The 20,346-nt window shown below is 43.5% G+C and overlaps 1 protein-coding gene across 5 annotated transcripts in view; it reads left to right on the top strand.

The window, feature by feature from the left end:
• Positions 1-20,346, top strand: part of STN1 (STN1 subunit of CST complex) — a 65,059-nt gene that overhangs the window by 20,195 nt on the left and 24,518 nt on the right. For 3 of the 5 annotated variants that reach the window (XM_066240347.1, XM_066240346.1, XM_066240345.1), the window contains exons 3-7: positions 422-517; positions 3,468-3,650; positions 7,520-7,588; positions 18,337-18,495; positions 19,580-19,700. In XM_066240347.1, coding sequence (XP_066096444.1) covers positions 422-517; positions 3,468-3,650; positions 7,520-7,588; positions 18,337-18,495; positions 19,580-19,700 — 628 coding nt within the window. Of the gene's footprint in view, positions 1-421; positions 518-3,467; positions 3,651-6,999; positions 7,063-7,519; positions 7,589-18,336; positions 18,496-19,579; positions 19,701-20,346 lie in introns of those variants that run through there. The other 2 variants (XM_066240348.1, XM_066240350.1) reach the window with 2 other exon arrangements.

Here is a 20,346-nt window from a genome sequence, read left to right as displayed (position 1 = left end):
AAAAAGCCAAAGAAGCCTTTCTCGTGGTTTCCTCGTTTTCCTTCTCCGTCCTTCACAGTAGTGCTGTGTTTGGTTCCATAATGTAGTGACCGTGTTCAGGCCCCTAACAAGAATTGAACAGGGCGGTGCATTTCATTTTTACAAGTGGAAGGCAGATTAACCAAATCCAGTTAGGCAACATTAGTTTTCTTTACCCTGCACTAGAACAAGCTTCTTTAAAGCCAGGCTCTCCTTATGACCCTTGAGGAAAAGACATCTCATTTCTTGGGGCTTGGCATTTGTCAAGGGCCGATTCTTAAGTCTGGAATTTCAGCAAGCAGCATGCCACTGGTTTCTGACACCCCCACCCCCAGCCAACATTGACTGAAACTGAAAATGTAATCATAGTTATATGGACTTTGCTTTTTTTTCTAAATTTCAGGTATATTTTTTTACAATGGGCATCCAATAAAACAGGTCGATATCTTGGGAACTGTCATTGGAGTGAGAGAAAGAAATGCTTTCTACAGTTATGGAGGTAAGAACAATTGCGTCTGATGCTGAGTTTGAAACAACCCAGGCTTTCAGGGTAGCTTAGGACTCTCCCAGACCCCAGGCACTTTCATCTTTGGGAGCTGCTGACCTGGACTAAGTGTAAAATGAGGCAACAGGTAGAATGATGCTGTGAAGACTGGCCAGTGACAGCCGCTGTGGAATTAGGAGAAAGAAGAGTTAAAATACGGCAGTCTGGGATCACTGGTTGATCAGAGACAGACACCCAAAACCTGAGGGCATAGCTATAAATAGCAAAGGATGGTACTATGTGTCTGTGTTGAATCCTTTGAAAAGACAAGGCTAGATTGTTATAGTAGACCCTTTAAAAAGTCAGGGAGGTGTGAAAAATAATTTATAATTTATAAAGTTTATATCCAGAGAAGTTTAAAAAAACCTTAATCAGAAAATTTTCCTTTCCTCATGATGATGGCAACGAAAGGGTTTCTATAGTTTGGATACCAGTGAATTGTTGGAAGATGATTTCAGTGTCAAGGGTCTTGATTTTTTTCATTGAGTTTAGTGTAAATATTTTAATACATTGCCTTGTGCAGCTCTAAGAGTCTTTGTAGTCAAGAAGCCCAGCTAGGTATTTTGTGGGAAGCCTGACTTTGAATTCCAAACCTCTACTGTAATTGACATTGTCATTTTTTGTTGTGTTGCCTTAGATCCATGTTCTTGCTCTACTTGGGGAATGACCGAGGCAGTCAAACTAGGTGACCAAGAAGATTTCATTGGTAGTCTGTGCATAATGGATAATTTTCAGATGCAGTTCTTCAACCTGTTTTCATTTTTCTGAGGAGGATTTGTCTAGTTGTTATAAAATAACATGTGAGATGAAATTTCTCATACCCTCTGCTTTTTACCAGCAGATATACATATATATAATATGATTTTTATATATTATATATATATTATATATATATGATTTTTGGGTTGTTTTTTTGTTTGTTTGTATTTTTATTGACAGACAGAGAGAGACAGATAGGGACAGACAGGAAGAGAGAGAGATGAGAAGCATCAATTCTTCGTTCTGGCACCTTAGTTGTTCATTGATTGCTTTCTCATATGTGCCTTGACTGGGGGGGCTACAGCAAACTGAGGAACCCCTTGCTCAAGCCAGTGACCTTAGGCTCAAGCTGGTGAGCCTTGCTCAAACCAGATGAGCCTGCGCTTAAGCTGATGACCTCAGGGTTTCAAACCTGGGTCCTCCACATGCCAGTCCGATGCTCTATCCACTGTACCACCTCCTGGCCAGACTTGTTGGGGGTTTTTTTAAGAGAGAAAGAGAAGGACAGATGGACAGGGACAAACAGACAGGAAGGGAGAGAGATGAGAGGTATCAACTCATAGTTGCGGCACCTTAGTTGTTCATTGATTGCTTCTCATATGTGTCTTGACTGGGGGTTCCAGCCAAGCCAGTGACCCTTGCTTAAGCTGTGACCATGGGATCATGTCTACAATCCCATGCTCAAGCCAGCGAACTGGTGCTCAATGCGGATAAGCCCGCCCTCAAGCCTTGGGGTTTCGAACCTGGGTCCTCTGTGTCTCAGTCTGATGCTCTATCCACTGTGCCACCACCTGGTCAGGCTAATTTTCTGTTTTTTTAAGTCAAATAAATGAGGCATTAGTACTGTCTCTAGAACTAGGCTAGATATTATTCCTGTGGCCTAAAGGGGCATCACTAATCCCTTTTCCAATTATAAAAAGACAAAGGCATTATGTCTGAGTCTTCCCCAATACACATCCCCTTAGAGTAGATATCATAAGAGCATGACACATCTGTGGGCTGTGGGAAAACGAAACGCATCTGAAGGCTGAAATAATTGAGATTTGAAATGCTTTCATGACTGGAATCCATGGGAGCCTTGTTCAAGGGAGAGCTGCCCTCTCTCTCCCTGCTGTCCTCAGGTCCAGCTTGGCTCTTGGGCCACCTGCCAGGTGACCACTCCTGCTGTTCTGGGTCCTTCTGCCTGACTCACTGCAGGCCTGTGCTGGGGGTGCTTCCTGCTCACACTGACCTGTTGCATCGCTGAAACAAAAGGCCAGCAGCCAGCGCGGTCCTGCCCAGCTGGAAAGGACCTGGCACAACTCTGCAGGGATATTCCCCTTCCAGGGCATCCAGCAGCCAGACCTGAGGGCGCCAGGAGGGGGTCTGCAGTCAGAGGTTATAAACCAGGAAGGTCAAGGGTTTGGTGGCACTGCCTTGAGCACACAGAGCACCTGGCAGAAACTCAAGCTCAGACCTAGAATCCTGGGAGGTTATAGTCAAGATCAGAATGACCTCACATTTTCTAGAACAAATATTCACATGCTAACATTATGACTTTCTATTATAAACCAAGATTTTAAACTGGCCAGAGAGGTGGTATGCCTGGAGGTGTCATACATTTTTTAAAACTCAAAATGCCCTTATTAATTTTTTTGTTCTTTTTTTTTTTTTTTTTTTTTTTTTTACAGAGGCAGAGATAGACAGGGACAGACAGACAGGAACGGAGAGAGATGAGAAGCATCAATCATCAGTTTCTCGTTGTGCGCGTTGCGACTTCTTAGTTGTTCATTGATTGCTTTCTCACATGTGCCTTGACCGTGGGCCTTCAGCAGACCGAGTAACCCCCTGCTGGAGCCAGCGACCCTGGGTCCAAGCTGGTGAGCTCTTTGCTCAAGCCAGATGAGCCCGCGCTCAAGCTGGCGACCTCGGGGTCTCGAACCTGGGTCCTTCCGCATCCCAGTCCGACGCTCTATCCACTGCGCCACCACCTGGTCAGGCTAATTTTTTTGTTCTTTAAATGATACTTAACTCGTTATAAGAGAAAATTAAAGCTAGAGAAATTTTTAGTAAGTACATAAAACTCCTGTGAAACCCTGTAAATCAGACAAAAAAAAATGTCACTGAGTAAATATCCTTCCTAACATTTTTTTTTAATTCATTTTAGAGAGGAGAGAGAGAGAGAGACAGAGAGAGAGAGAGAGAGAGAGAGAGAGAGAGAGAGAGAGAGAAGGTGGGGAGGAGCAGGAAGCATCAACTCCCATATGTGCCTTGACCAGGCGAGCCCAGGGTTTCGAACCAGCGACCTCAGCATTTCCAGGTCGACGCTTTATCCACTGCACCACCACAGGTCAGGCCTCCTTCCTAACATTTTTAACATGTCCCTAATATTTAAGAATAATGCCTATTTCCTCATTACTATTATTCATATTTCTTTTATTAATAGTTCTGAAATTAGGTTCACAGTCTATGTATACATGGAATATTCCAAAAGAAACTGTTATTAAAATTCTAATGTCTTAAAATCATTTCTGTAGAAATATACTATTTAATGTTTTATACAAATTAGATTATATATCAGATTATATGTACAATTTCTGTTTTACAATAAACAATCTTCATTATAATTTATACTCATATGCTATGCCATTGTAATTTGTTTAACCAATTCCATATTTGTAAATATTTAGTTTATTTCCAATTTCTAGTATTGTAAACTATTGCAATGAATTGGCTTATACAAGATACATATATCTGTGTATTCCTTCTATTTTCTCAGGATAAATTACTGGAAGGAAATGTTAAGTCACAAGATATACTGAATACATTTTAAAATTTGATACATATTTTAGAGTTTGCTATTTATAAATTTGATACAGATTTATAGTATCAGTAACAGCAAGCATATGAGGATAACAGTATTTTTAATATTTGTCATTCTAATACAGTGGTAGTTAACCCGGTCCCTACCACCTACTAGTGGGTGTTCCAGCTTTCATGGTGGGCAGTAACACAGCAACCAAAGTATAAATAAAAAGATAAACTTAACTATAGTAAGTTGTTTTTTGGGGTTTTTTTTTTGTATTTTTCTGAAGCTAGAAACAGGGAGGCAGTCAGATAGACTCCCGCATGCGCCCAACCAGGATCCACCCGGCAGGCCCACCAGGGGGCGATGCTCTGCCCATTCGGGGCGTTGCTACATTGCAACCAGAGCCATTCTAGCGCCTGAGGCAGAGGCCATGGAGCCATACTCAGCTCCCGGGCCAACTTTGCTCCAATGGAGCCTTGGCTGCAGGAGGGGAAGAGAGAGACAGAGAGGAAGGAGAGGGGGAGGGGTGGAGAAGCAGATAGGCACTTCTCCTGTGTGCCCTGGCCGGGAATCGAACCCGGGACTCTACACGCCAGGCCGACGCTCTACTACTGAGCCAACCGGCCAGGGCCTATAGTAAGTTGTTTTATAAAGATTTATTCTGCCAAACTTAGCGAAATCCAACATAAGGTACTTGGTAAGTAATTATTATTATATGCTTTAACTTGCTATAACTCTGCTTTATAAATTTTATAAAGTAAAGTTACTTCCTTACTTTATAAATCACCATTACTGCCTGACCAGGCAATGGCGCAGTGGATAGAGCATCAGACTGGGATGCAGAAGGACCCAGGTTCGAGATTCTGAGGTCGCCAGCTTGAGCGCGGGCTCAACTGGCTTGAGGGAAAAAAAAAAAAAAAAAAAAGCTCACCAGCTTGGACCCAAAGTCACTGGCTCAAGCAAGGGGTTACTCAGTCTGCTGAAGGCCCATGGTCAAGGCACATATGAGAAAGCAATCAATGAACAACTAAGGTGTAGCAACGAAAAACTAATGATTGATGCTTCTCATCTCTCTCCGTTCCTGTCTGTCTATCCCTCTCTGACTCTCTCTCTGTCCTTGTAAAAATAAAAAAAAATTTTTTAAATCACCATTACTGTGGAACCGGTGGGTGGTTAGAAAATTTTACTGCTAACAGATACAAAAGTGGGCGATAGGTATAAAAAGGTTGACTACCCCTGTCCTAATAGTTGAGGAGATTATTTAAATTTTCTCCCTATTTTTCTGGTACAGTGAATTTAGTGTGCTGACATATGTGTATTGGCCATTTTTTTATCTTCCATGAATTGCATATACACTGCTCACAAAAATTAGGGGATCAGGGAATGTGCAGATACTCCAGTACTTTTCAGCCTTTTGGATATGGTTGGCTAACTCATTAGTCAACAGAGCCAAATATCAACAGTACAATGATTGAAATTTCTTTTGAGAGCCAAATTTTTTAAACTTAAACTATATAGGTAGGTACATTCCTTATTGAGGTAACGCCCGCACGTGGTATTTTGTGGAAGAGCCACACTCAAGGGGCCAAAGAGTCACAGTTTGACGACCAGGGCATAGTACATTTTCACCAGTGAAATAAAAGTGGGTTTTGCATCTTATTTGCATAATTGAACAACTTTCTTTGACTTGTCATTTGCTTTTATGATGGTCTTGTTTAATTTAAAAAAATCAAATGCTTTTTTTATTCTTCATATTCATTTTGAAATACCCCTAATTTTTGTGAGCACTTTATGCCACTTATTTCCCTTGTGGTCTTTGTCTTTTCCTTTTGAATCTGTATGAACTCTTTAGTAAGACACTAACCCCATAATTTGGAATGTTGCTATACAGTATTAGTTTTTAGTTGGTCAAATATATCAGACTTTTAAAAATGAGTTCTGATTTTCAAGTCTGCTTAAAGAAGTCTCTCCTCACCAACTATATGCCAAGGTTAGAAAGTATTTACCCAGATTTTCTTCTCTTCTCAAGTTCATCTTTATTATACTTAGTAAAATAAAATCCCATCTAGACTTTATTTTAGTATAAGAAGTATTCTTCTCAGTTTTAGCTTTCAACACAGATTTAAACCAGCAATAAGAAAATTTTGCCTTACGTTTCTTATATAGTACATGTGCTTTTTACAGCAGTATAGCTGGTGATTTTTTTTAATTTTTTTTTTCTATTTTTTTTTTTTTTCTATTTTCTGAAGCTGGAAACAGAGAGAGACAGTCAGACAGACTCCCGCATGCGCCCGACCGGGATCCACCCGGCACGCCCACCAGGGGCGATGCTCTGCCCACCAGGGGGCGATGCTCTGCCCATCCTGGGCGTCGCCATGTTGCGACCAGAGCCACTCTAGCGCCTGAGGCAGAGGCCACAGAGCCATCCCCAGCGCCCGGGCCATCTTTGCTCCAATGGAGCCTCGGCTGCGGGAGGGGAAGGGAGAGACAGAGAGGAAAGCGCGGCGGAGGGGTGGAGAAGCAAATGAGCGCTTCTCCTGTGTGCCCTGGCCGGGAATCGAACCCGGGTCCTCCGCACGCTAGGCCGACGCTCTACCGCTGAGCCAACCGGCCAGGGCTTAGCTGGTGATTTTTAAAAAATCATTAAGCCCACTGACTCCATGTTTAGCAACCTCTGCTTTGCATTTGTCTGTAATTAAGGAGAAAGAAAACACCTATTCTCCCATAGCAAACACCTCCAAATACCTCAACAGCTGTAAATACAAGTGCAATGGGAAATCTTTGATTTTTTTTTTCATTAGGGATAAAATAAGCCAGACCAGTATTGTGTGCCCAAGATAGAACTATTTTTTACCATGTACTTAGCTTTCCTTATATCCCCTGCAGTGTAAGGACTGGGCAGGAGCTCTTCCAATGAGAAGCTCAGGCCCAAAGAGTGGGATGCTTTGTCCAGGTAAGTCAGCAAGTTAGTAGAAGAGAAAATGGTGACAGAAGGCTGTACCTGAAGTGCCTCTAACCACAGACCACGTGACACTCTTGTTGCAGGGCAGGAGAGCAAGGCTGATGTTCTGTGTTAGCAGTCATTGAGAGTTTTGCACTTCACTTCCCGAGGGTACCATTTGTAGGAGAGGCATAGACAAGAAGAATCATTAGTACTCTTGAAGTGTAGGGTAAGTGGGATGTGGACTACATTCCACTGGGCTCGTGTATCACCTTGACATTGCAGACAAGCAGTTCCCACTGGTGTAGGGTGAGAGATCATGTGTAAAGGCGGAAGGAGAATTTAATAAGGGATTTGCCCAACCAGACTTGGAAAAGGCCATCTTTCAGTATGGCCTAACTGCCATCACAATGGGCTAATTCACCTGCAATGTCTAAATCTGTTCTCCTCGCTCACACTTCTCTTGCAGTGGATGATAGCACTGGTGTTATAAACTGCATCTGCTGGAAAAAGTTGAACAATACCGAGTCTTCCTCAGGTAATTTCATTTGCAACGCCCCTTTGCTTTTCAGCTAACCAGTGGATTTTACTCAAGGGAGCTGATCAGAACAGCTGTAGGCCCAAATTGTCGCATTTACCGTCTGATGAATTACATTGACCAGCTTGAAGCACTGGCCTCTGAGCTCTGGTTTCTCTGCAAACTGATACCAAAGGGAAGACATTTGTTTCTCTTTCTCCCACCTCTTTGGTGCTCACTTCCTCCTAAGTCTCCAGGAATGTGAGTGGGTTACCAAGAGTTCAGCCCTTTTCCTGTGCAAGTTCAGATGTTTTAGCCTAATTGCCAGTCAGGTCAGAATTCCCTTGCTCCAGGCATGTCACTTGACCAAAGAAGGTTTTGAAGACTTTTCTTCTAATGTGGTTGCCACAAACTTGATGCTACCATTCAGATCCAGATTTTTCTGAAATCTCTACATGTTCAACAGATATACCAAAAATTCTAAGATTGAGAAGGTGAGATAGGTTTCCTTGAAGTTAGCCATTAAGAAATATAAACTGAAAAAGAACTTTAAAATTATATGATATATTAAAGACTTTGACTATAACTGAAAACAGCATTTAGAATTTCTTGAGTATATTTTAATAGGTGGTTTTTTTGAGTTCATAATATTAAAAAATAGGGTACAGTGTTGGTGATCATTTTTTTTATTACTGATGTTAGAGAGAGGAGAGAAAGATAGAGAAAGGCAGGGGGGAGGAGTGGGAAGGATCAGCTCATAGTTGCTTCCTGCATGTGCCTTGACCGAGCAAGCCCAGGGTTTTGAACCGGCAATCTCAGCGCTCCAGGTTGAAGCTTTATCCACTGCGCCACCACAGGTCAGGCAGCGATCATTTGATTCTAAAGAAACTACAGGAAGTTGGACTGCCTGACTTGTGGTGGCGCAGTGGATAAAGTGTCGACCTGGAACCCTGTGGTCGCCAGTTCAAAACCCTGGGCTTGCCCAGTCAAGGCACATATGGGAGTTGATGATTCCTGCTCCTCCCCCCTTCTCGCTCACTCTCTCACTCTCTCTACCTTCTCTCTAAAATGAATAAAATCTAAAAAAATAAAATGAAGAAAGTAGGACCTTGTTTTCAGTCTGTTTTACGACACACACAGTGTGATACCATACACAGTGGGGTTGTATTTAGTATACAGTACATTGCCTGCTGTCAGATCTAATAGCTGGTGTCTCTCTTGTGTTATACATGGTGAGAATGTAACACTTGGAATGATTTCTTTTTTCCTTTCTGCCATTTCCCTGTCAGAATCTCAAACCCCTACTCTGACTGTACTGACCAGTGAGTGCTCCTTTGCTTAGTTTTTTTGTTTGTTTGTTTTAGAGAGAGAGACAGACAGACAAACAGGAAGGGAGAGAGATGAGAAGCATCAAGTTGTAGTTGCGGCACTTCAGTAGTTATTGTTTGCTCATACGTGTCTTGACCAGGATTCTCCAGTTGAGCCAGTGACCCCTTGCTCAAGCTGAGACCCTGGGCGTCAAGCCAGCAACCTTAGGGTTTCAAATCTGGATCCTCTCCTGACCTGTGGTGGCACAGTGGATAAAGCATCAACCTGGAATGCTGAGGTCACTGGCTCAAAACCCTGTACTTGTCTGGTCAAGGCACATATGGGAGTTGATGCTTCCTGCTCCTCCGCCCCCCCTCCTCTTTCTCTCCCCCTCTCTCTCTCATACTCTATACTCTCTCTCCTCTCTAAAATGAATAAATAAATAAATAAATCTGGGTACTCAGCATCTCAGGTTGATGCTCTATCCACTGTGCTACCACCTGGCCAGGCTCCTTTGCTTAGTTTTCTGATGTATTTACATTGAGAATTTAGCCATCATGTTCACATAACTTTTGTATTCCCATTTCCTAGTTTGGGAAAATCTAAATTAGTGGCACTGTAGGAGGTTTGCTTAGGAAGCTTTGTAGATTTAAAAAAAAATTAAGAGAGAGAACAGGTTTTTATGCAGATACAGTATCTCACAGGCAAAAAATAAACCTATAAGACAATCAGATATTTCAACCCAGTGTATTAAAAGTCATTTGCAGATTTATGGTTGTTGTAATGTCATAATCTTCAGAAGGTGTAGTTTGAATATGTATGCTTGTCCCATGCTGAGGGTCAGCAAATGTTTTCTGTACAGAACCAGAGATTAAATGTTTTCTGCTTTGGGGGCTACATGGTCTGCGTCTCAACTATTCAGCACTGCCATTGTAACACAGAAGCAGCCATAGACCGTACATAAACAAAGAGGTATGGCTATGTCCCCATAAAACTTTATTTACAAAAAGAGGTGTGGATGTAACTGGGCCATGGGCCATAGTTTGCAGAACCCTGTTTTCTTTTTTTTTTTTAATTTAAAAAAAAATTTTTTTGTCTTTTTATTTTTTTTTAAAGAAAGAGAGAAAGAAAGAGGGAATGCAGATGTTTTCTATGTATTGATTTGCAAAAGACTCCAAAATATATATTTAAAAAGCAAATGCAGAACAGTGTGTGTACATTATGCTCCCTTTTGTCAAAAATTTAAAAACAGAGGGAAGGGCTGAATAAGAACATATATTTGCATTTGCTGGTATATGCATAAAGAAATTGTGGAAGGATTCACCAGAAATAAAATTATTTACTCTTATTAGGGAGTGGGGTGGAGGAATGAGAAGGGAGACCTACTCCCTCCTTTTCGCTGTAAACTTTTTTTTTTTAATTTTCCTTTTTTTTTTCCAAAGTTAGAAGCAGGGAGGTAGTCAGACAGACTCCCGCATGTGCCCAACCAAGATCCACCCGGCACGCCCACCAGGGGGCAATGCTGTACCCATCTGGGGCATTGTTGCATTGCGACTGGAGCCATTTTAGTGCCTGAGGCGGAGGCCATGGAGCCATCCTCAGCACCCGGCCAACTTTGCTCCAATGGAGCCCTGGCTGCAGGAAGGGAAGAGAGAGACAGAGAGGAAGGAGAGGGGGAGGGGTGGAGAACCAGATGGGCGCTTCTCCTGTGTGCCCTGGCCGGGAATCGAACCCTGGACTGTCACATGCCAGGCCGATTGCAGAACCCTGTTTTCGACATTTTGTCAAAGCCAACTCTTTTTTAAAGAAATCACATCATCAGGAATATTATATAACTCTTTAAAAAAAATGTATTGATTGACTTTAGAGAAAGAGGAAGGGAGAGAGAGAGAGAAGGAAAAACACTGACTTAATTGTTTCACCTCTTCATGTATTCAGTGGTTGGTGCCTGCATCTGCCATCACCAGGATGGAATCCACAACATTGGTGTGTCAGGATGACACTCCAACCAACTGAGCTACCCAGCTAGGGCTATCATTGTTTTGGGGGGTTTTTCAAGATTTTTTGCCTGACCTGTGGTGGCACAGTGGATAAAGCATTGACCTGGAATGCTGAGGTCACCAGTTCGAAACCCTGGGCTTGCCTGGTTAAGGCGCATATGGAAGTTGATGCTTCCTGCTCCTCCTCTCTTTTCTTTCTCTCTCTCTCTAAAATGACTAAACAAAATCTAAAATAAAGAAAAATAAATAAATCACTGGTTTCTTTAAAAAAAAATTTTTTTTAGCCCGACCTGTGGTGATTCAATGGATAAAGCGTTAACGTGGAATGCTGAGGTTGCCTGTTTGAAACCCTGGACTTGCCCAGTCAAGAAACATACAGGAAGCAATTACTACAAGTTGATGCTTCCAGCTCCCCCAACCACCACTCCTCTCTCTAAAAATCAATAAATAGCCTGACCAGGCGGTGGCTCAGTGGATGGTGCGTCGGACTGGGATGCGGAGGACCCAGCTTCAAGACCCCTGAGGTCACCAGCTTTAGCGCGGGCTCATCTGGTTTGAGCAAAGCTCACCAGCTTGGACCCAAGGTTGCTGGCTTGAGCAAGGGGTTACTTGGTCTGCTGTAGCCCCATGGTCAAGGCACATATGAATAAGCAATCAATGAACAACTAAGATGCCGCAATGAAGAATTGATGCTTCTCATCTCTCTTCCTGTCTGTCTGTCCCTATCTATCCCTCTCTATGACTCTCTGTGTAAAAAAAAAAAAATCAATAAATAAAATTCTAAAAAATAGAAAAAAAAAAGATTTATTTATTAAGAGGAAGGGAGAGAGAGAGAGAGAGAGAGAGAGAGAGAGAGGTCAATCTGTTCTGTGCCCTGGCTGAGGTTCAAACCTGCAACCTCTATGTGTCGAGACTATGCTCTAACCAACCTAGCTGTCTGGCCAGGGCTGTAATTCAAATACTTAGTTGTTTTTTGTTGTTGTTGTTGTTGTTTTACAGAGACAGAGAGAGAGTCAGAGAGAGGGACAGATAGGGACAGACAGACAGGAACGGAGAGAGATGAGAAGTATCAATCATCAGTTTTTCGTTGCGACACCTTAGTTGTTCATTGATTACTTTCTCATATGTGCCTTGAGCGGGCCTTCAGCAGACCGAGTAACCTCTTGCTCGAGCCAGCGACCTTGGGTCCAAGCTGGTGAGCTTTGCTCAAACCAGATGAGCCCGCGCTCAAGCTGGCAATCTCGGAGTCTCGAACCTGGGTCCTCCACATCCCAGTCCAACGCTCTATCCACTGCGCCACTGCCTGGTCAGGCTACTTAGTAATTTTTGAAGTAAAATGTCTATTAATATTGAGAGTGAGAGTTTAAAAAAATCTCTAAGTAGATGAATAGATGAATGATCGGGATGGATGGACTTAATTGAAAATTGCTTTGAGAGGGTGGGTGAACATATACAGTGTGCAGAGATGCCTTATGGAACTGGGCGCCTGAAACCTATATAACTGTTAACCAGTGTCACTCCAATAAGTTGAATTTTAAAAAAATCAAAGGTTTACAGTGTGACAAAAAGCAAAAAAAGAAAATTGCTTTGAGAATAAAAAAGAGAGAGTGAGAGAACAAAGAGAAAGCCTGAAAACAATTCTCATCACATGATGTAAGAAGTGGTATCTTTAAATTGTTTCTGACCTGCCTGTTCTCTCCTTTAATTTAACTGCCCCAGTTTTAAAGCTTTCTGCTAGAAAATGGCTGATGAAGAATTTTTTTAAAAACAAAATTTTAGGCCCTGGCTGGTTGGCTCAGCGGTAGAGCGTTGGCCTAGCGTGCGGAGGACCCGGGTTCGATTCCGGCCAGGGCACATAGGAGAAGCGCCCATTTGCTTCTCCACCCCTCCGCCACGCCTTCCTCTCTGTCTCTCTCTTCCCCTCCCGCAGCCAAGGCTCCATTGGAGCAAAGATGGCCCGGGCGCTGGGGATGGCTCTGTGGCCTCTGCCTCAGGCGCTAGAGTGGCTCTGGTCGCAACATGGCAACACCCAGGATGGGCAGAGCATCGCCCCTGGTGGGCGTGCCGGGTGGATCCCGGTCGGGCGCATGCGGGAGTCTGTCTGACTGTCTCTCCCTGTTTCCAGCTTCAGAAAAATGCAAAAAAAAAAAAAAAATTTTAGTCTGATTCAATCATGTTCCAGTCACTGGAGGTATAAGAATATGATATTAACTCTTGTAAATGTCACATTGAATGTACCATTTGGACTTAGCTTATGAGGAAAGTTAAAAAGCTTGGCTCTTGATATTAGAATTTTAAAGAGGGTTTATCTTTCAGCATGGAATTGGCTACTTAAACTGAAATTCTGTCAGGCTCCAGTCATCTCATTATATTCTTTAAATTACACAGCTTGAACCTTTTCTGGGGTGGTTTCATACATCCTTTAAATGAAAGCTGGGCCTCTTTTTCTCAGACCAGCCATCAGTCTGGTCATTTCAGCAGTGCTCTATGAAACATTTACCATCACCTATAATGTCTGAATAATGGCAGTGAAACTTATAAATACATTTAAAATTCAGGCTAAGTAGAAGGGAATAGGGACACAGATGGAAAACCTTTTAAATAGTAATACTTGGATATTTTCTGAAGAAACCCAGTAAGCTGAGTGACATTAATGCTGATTGTGTCTAGATTCCTATGTGTTGGTTACTGGATACACAGGCTTCTACACTTCTGAGGTTGCTGTTTCCCTTGGTATGGTAGATGTGTTAAAAGAAAAGTAATGTCTTTGCACATTATGAAGCCACAGTTATCTAAGCTGTATTAGCTTAAAGAGAATATTTTATTAATAGACCGAGAGATTCATTTCATTATAGGAAACCTACCATATGACAAACCAAAATAATACAATAGTAGGAAATAAATCAGCATTTAACAAATGTTGGTTCAGGTAGATAATGATATTAAAAAATAGATAATCTCCATCCCTACCTTGCAGCTTCTGTAAACTAGCCCCCAAAAGGTAGAATTGTGTATCTGTTCCATTAAAGAGGGGAGTATATACATTGAGGTCTCCTGAGTCTTTGTGGGTTTTTTTTTTTTAATTTTATTTATTCATTTTAGAGAGGAGAGAGAAAGGGAGAGAGGCGGGGGGGGGGAGAGAGAGAGGAGAGAGAGACAGAGAGAGACGGTGGGGAGGAGCTGGAAGCATCAACTCCCATATGTGCCTTGACCAGGCAAGCCCAGAGTTTCGAACTGGCGACCTCAGCATTTCCAGGTCGACGCTTTATCTACAGGCTCCTGAGTCTTTGGGGGTTTTGGGGGGTTTTTTTTTGTTTTTGTTTTTTTGGTTTTTTTCTTCCATTTTTCCCAAGCTGGAAACGGGGAGGCAGTCAGACAGACTCCTGCATGCGCGCGACCGGGATCCACCCGGCATGCCCACCAGGGAGCGATGTTCTGCCCCTCTGGGGTGTCGCTCTGTTGCATCCAGAGCCATGCAAGCGCCTGAGGCAGAGGCCACAGAGCCATCCCCAGCACCCGGGGCCATCTTTGCTCCAATGGAGCCTTGGCTGCGGGAGAGGAAGAGAGAGACAGAGAGGAAGGAGAGGGGGAGGGGTGGAGAAGCAGATGGGTGCTTCTCCTGTGTGCCCTGGCCGGGAATTGAAACCGGGACTCCTGCATGCCAGGCCAACGCTCTACCACTGAGCCAACCGGCCAGGGCCTCCTGAGTCTTTGTTAAAGCACTGAAAGCTATCATCAGTGATAAGACTAAAAGATTTTTTCGAACTTTTATGTAATAAAATGAAAGAGAAGGCCCTGGCTGGTTGGCTCAGTGGTAGAGCATCATCCCAGTGTGTGGATGTCTTGGGGTTGATTCCTGGACAGAGCACACAGGAGAGGCAACCATCTGAGAACCACCCCTCCCCCTCTCATTTCTCTCTCTCGCTCTCTTTTTACTTTTCTCCTCCCACAGCCATGGCTCGATTGGAGCAAGCTGGCCCTGGGTGCTGAGGATGGCTTCTCGGCCTCCACCTCAGGTGCTAAGAAGAGCTTGGTTGCTGAACAACAAAACAATGCCCCAGATGGGCAGAGCATCACCCCCTAGTGCAGTGATTTTCAACCTTTTTTTTCATGGCACAAACACACACTAATTACTAAGGTCATTGTCCCTGACTAAATACAACCATTTTCATCTCATGGCATAAATAAATTAGTTACTAAAGAAGAAGAGGTCAGGGCCCCTTTTTATTTATTTATTTATTTATTTATTTACAGAGACAGATGGATAGATAGGGACAGACAGACAGAAACGGAGAGAGATGAGAAGCATCATTCATCAGTTTTTTGTTGTTCATTGATTGCTTTCTCATATGTGTCTTGACTGTAGGTCTTCAGTAGACTGAGTAACCCCTTGCTCAAGCCAGCGACCTTGGGTCCAAGCTGGTGAGCTTTGCTCAAACCAGATGAACTCGCGCTCAAGCTGGTGACCTCAGGGTCTCGAACCTGGGTCCTCGGCATCCCAGTCTGACACTCTACCCACTGTGCCATCGCCTGGTCAGGCGCCCCTTTTTCTTTAGTAATTAGCTTATGAGTGCGTGAGAAACAAAGGTTGAAAATCACTACCCTAGTGGACTTGCTGGGTACATCCTGGTCAGGGTGCTAGTGGGAATCTGTCTCTGCCTCCCCTTCTCTCACATATAAAAAAGAAATAAAAAATAAAAATAAATAAAATGAAATGAACGAGAAAGAATGCAGTGGAATGGGGAAAGTAGGTGTAGTGCATGTAACCACAAAACTTCCCTAAAAATCTTTCATAAATTAACATAAAGTATTCAAAAGAGATGAAGGGCTTATACATAAAGAATACAGAGAGCAGATCATCTTATCTAAAAACACATAGCCTCTCTGGCAACTTAAAGGCAGAATAATTTATTGTGGAATTATTGCATGTTGTGTAAGGTATTAAAAATCCAAGTGACTGAAGCCAGGGTAGGAGCCACAGCTTGCAGCATGCGCACATGCTGGTGACATCTTGTAAAAAGAGATTTAGTTTGATATTTTCCTTTTCTGGCAAATATTCTGACAATATCTAATGAACTATGAACCTATTTGTACTTTTCTATTCAGTATTCCCCAATGAAAAAACCCCAAAGAAAACAAAATGATTTTGTCTAGAGGGCTTAATTATGTTTTCCCACAAATAGCTGACATTTATTGAGTTTTTCCTGTGGATCTGGTATTGTGCCAAGGGTTAACTTAGATCATGCACAACAACTCTATGTATAAGGTGGACTCAGTTGCTTAAGTTGATAGTTTTAAGTGGTGTGAGAGTGAGTGAGTGTGTGTGTGTGAGAGAGAGAGAGAGAGAGAGATTCTAGTTAGATCAGCCTAGTTACCCAACAAAGATGAGAGGTGAGAGATTAAGGTGTTGAACACCTAGGAAATTAGCCTAAGGCGAATTTGACTTTCCCATAAACAGAACCACAAACAGAGACTCTTGGGCCCCCTTTTCCTTTGCTATAGACCTCTGTGTCTCCCTGCAAGGACACTTTAAAGCAGGGGTCGGGAACCTATGTCTCTCAAGCCAGATGTGGCTCTTCTTTTTTTTTTTTTTACAGAGACAAAGAGAATCAGAGACAGGGATAGACAGACAGGAACAGAGAGATGAGAGGCATCAATCAGTTTTTCATTGCACATTGCAACACCTTAATTGTTCATTGATTGCTTTCTCATACGTGCCTTGACCATGGGCCTTCAGCAGACCGAGTGACCCCTTGCTAGGGCCAGTGACCTTGGGTTCAAGCTGGTGAGCTTTGCTCAAACCAGATGAGCCCTCGCTCAAGTTGGCAACCTCGTGGTCTCGAACCTGGGTCCTCAGCATCCCAGTCCAATGCTCTATCCACTGCGCCACCGCCCAGTCAGGCCAGATGTGGCTCTTTTGATGGCTGCATCTGGCTCGCAGACAAATGTTTAATAAAAATAATAATAACGGCCTGACCTGTGGTGGCGCAGTGGATAAAGCGTCAACCTGGAATGCTGAGGTCGCCAGTTCAAAACCCTGGGCTTGCCTGGTCAAGGCACATATGGGAGTTGATGCTTCCTGCTCCTCCCTCCCCCTTCTCTCTCTCTCTCTCATTCTCTCTCCTCTCTAAAAATTAATAAAAGTAAAAAAAAATTTTTTTAAATAATAATGTTAAAAATACAAAACATTCTCATGTATTATAATCCATTCATTTCCTACCGCTCATGTTCATGGTTGCGGGTGGCTGGAGCCAATCACAGCTGTCCTCTGGTCGTTTTATGGTTCTCACGGAATTACATTTTAAAATACGTGGTGTTCAAGGCCCTGGCCAGTTGGCTCAGTGGCAGAGTGCCGGCCTGGCGTGCAGGAATCCCGGGTTCGATTCCCGGCCAGGGCATACAGGAGAAGTGCCCATCTGCTTCTCCACCCCTCCTCCTCTCCTTCCTCTCTGTCTCTCTCTACTCCTCCTGCAGCCAAGGCTCCATTGGAGCAAAGTAGGCCCGGGCGCTGAGGATGGCTACATGGCCTCTGCCTCAAGCGCTAGAATGGCTCTGGTTGCAACAGAGCAATGCCCCAGATGGGCAGAGCATCGCCCCCTGGTGGGCATGCCAGGTGGATCCCAGTCGGGCGCATGCGGGAGTCTGTCTGACTGCCTCCCCGTTTCCAACTTCAGAAAAATACAAAAAACAAACAAAAAAATATATATGTGGTGTTCATGGCTCTCTCAGCCAAAAAGGTTCCCAACCCCTGCTTTAAAGTGTTATTGAGAGCTATTGCCACCAAACCCAGCTGAACCCATACAGAATTCAGCTCAGGACCACATAGAGCCCTTTGCACTAGACTCTGTTCCCTTCACTACCCTGCCTTTTTTTTTTTTTTTTAATTTTTTTTTAATTTTTTCTGAAGCTGGAAATGGGGAGGCAGTCAGACAGACTCCCGCATGCGCCTGACCGGGACCTACCCGGCACGCCCACCAGGGGCAATGCTATGCCCATCCGGGGTGTCGCTCTGTCGCGACCAGAGCCACTCTAGCGCCTGGGGCAGAGGCCAAGGAGCCATCCCCAGCTCCCGGGCCATCTTTTTGCTCCAATGGAGCCTCAGCTGCGGGAGGGGAAGAGAGAGACAGAGAGGAAGGAAGGGGGGTGGAGAAGCAGATGGGCGCTTCTCCTGTGTGCCCTGGCTGGGAATCGAACCCGGGACTTCCGCACGCCAGGCCAACGCTCTACCACTGAGCCAATCAGCCAGGGCCTACCACCCTGCTTTTGAATAATTGCAGCTTAATGCCTTTTATTCAGTTGAGAATTTTAAGAGGCTATGCAGATTTCCTGCAGTAGAATAACTAACCCAAAGTAGAATAAATAAATGTCTTGTGTTGGCGTTACCCACAAACTATTTCACAAATGTGGTGGAGTGATCATGCTATGCATTTCTCCCTTTCCTTCTGGCCCTGACAACTACAGCTGCTCCAAGTGCAAGAGAACTGAGCTTAACTTCACAGCTTAAGAAGCTGCAAGAGACCATTGAGCTGAGAACAAAGATAGAAATTGGGGACATTATCCGGGTCAGAGGTTCCATCCGCACGTACAGAGAAGAGCGAGAAATTCATGCCACTACTTATTGTAAGCACAAGATATTTCTGCCAGATTGTTTCTTATTCTGGGTGTGTGTCTAGTAAACTTGTTTAACTAAAAGTCAAACTTCTAAAGTTCAAATAAAAAGATTAACTTTTTTTTTTTACGGAGACAGAGAGTGAGTCAGAGAGAGGGATAGACAGGGACAGACAGACAGGAACAGAGAGAGACGAGAAGCGTCAGTCATTAGCTCTTCATTGCACGTTGCAACACTTTAGTTGTTCATTTATTGCTTTCTCATATGTGCCTTGACCATGGGCCCTCAGCAGACTGAACAACCCCTTGCTGGAGCCAGCGACCCTGGGTTCAAGCTGGTGGGCTTTTTGCTCAAACCAGATGAGCCCGCGCTCAAGCTGGCGACCTCAGGGTCTCGAACCCAGGCCCTCCGCATCCCAGTCCGACACTATCCACTGTGCCACCGCCTGGTGAGGCAAGATTAACTTTTTAATGGAAGAAACTATATAACATGCTTTCTTTGGGAAAGTGTCATTTCTTGAATTTATTTTAAAAAGAGGTAACTATTATAACTAAATTGAGAAAGAAAACAAATTATTTATTATGTTTAGCTGGAAAATTTATTTGGACACCATAGTAGTTTCTAATGTACTTTAAATTTCCAAGTGTGAATCCATTTCAGGCAGAGTGTTCATATTCTTCAAAAATAATGGAGATTTCTTGAGCACCATTATGTTCGTTAACTTTGAAAGAAAACAGCTATTCACAGATGTATGATAGACCTGTGTCACCTGAGTGACGCCTTTGCTCTGCTTTAGCTGGCTTTTGCTTGGGAATCTCTAGGAGGACCCCCACTGCCCACCACTAACAAGATGAACGAATAAGTTGATGTGCTCGCCCTAGTCCCAGGCCACTCGGCCAGGCGTTGGCATGCATTCCCTTTGCATGATGACTAGAAACTATTGAGTTCATCTAGATTGTATGATTCCCGGACACCCACAAGGAAGGAGACCCTCTGAGTGCCTCATTTACTATCATACTAGTAGCAGTTTGGACATGGGAAAGGACTGATCGCCATGTAATTTCTGTGACGTGTTTTTCCCCGTTGGCTTCTTAGATAAAGTAGACGATCCAGTGTGCAACATTCAAATTGCAAGGATGCTTGAGCTGCCCGCTATCTATAGGAAAGTTTATGACCAGCCTTTCCACAGCCCAGCCCTAGAAAGAGAGGCACTAAGGTAAGTTATGGCCAATCACTGCTGAAGATGTAACCTCAGCAGGTAGGCCAAGCAAGGGGAGCCCAGATGCTGGCATGGCCCTGGGTTCAAGTCCTGACATCATTATCTTACGTCTGCACACCCTTTGTTTACCTCAGTGTCCTCATCCATAAAGCAAAGAGGACAGCAGTACAGGTGGTATTGGGTTGTGGTGAGGAAATTAATGTGCATCTGGGTGGGGTCCCTGAAGGTATGGAGGGAGCGGAGAGAAAGAATTTGAAGAAATGATGACTGAAATTTTTCCAACTTTGGTAAAAAATTAGAAACAGATCCAAGAAACTTAACAAGCTCCAAGGCCAGAAACCCGAGGGAAACTGCAGCAAGGTGCATTATAATCAAAGTCTCTCAGCGTGACACATCATAATGAAATACTACAAATGTGATGACTATTGTTCTCAACTAGGGCTGATTTTATTTATTTATTTTTTATGTGGGGGAAGAAAGGAGGAGCGAGATGAGATTATCTGTGTTATTTATTTATTTATTTATTTATTTTTGGTGAGCGAGACAAAGATAAGGACAGGTAGGGACAGACAGGAACTGAGAGTGATGAGAAGCACCAATTTTTTCATTGCAGCATCGTAGTTGTTCATTGATTGCTTTCGCA

Source organism: Saccopteryx bilineata, chromosome 7 (assembly GCF_036850765.1).
Source record: "Saccopteryx bilineata isolate mSacBil1 chromosome 7, mSacBil1_pri_phased_curated, whole genome shotgun sequence".
NCBI lineage: Eukaryota > Metazoa > Chordata > Mammalia > Chiroptera > Emballonuridae > Saccopteryx > Saccopteryx bilineata.
This window is presented reverse-complemented; position numbering and strand designations above follow the sequence as displayed.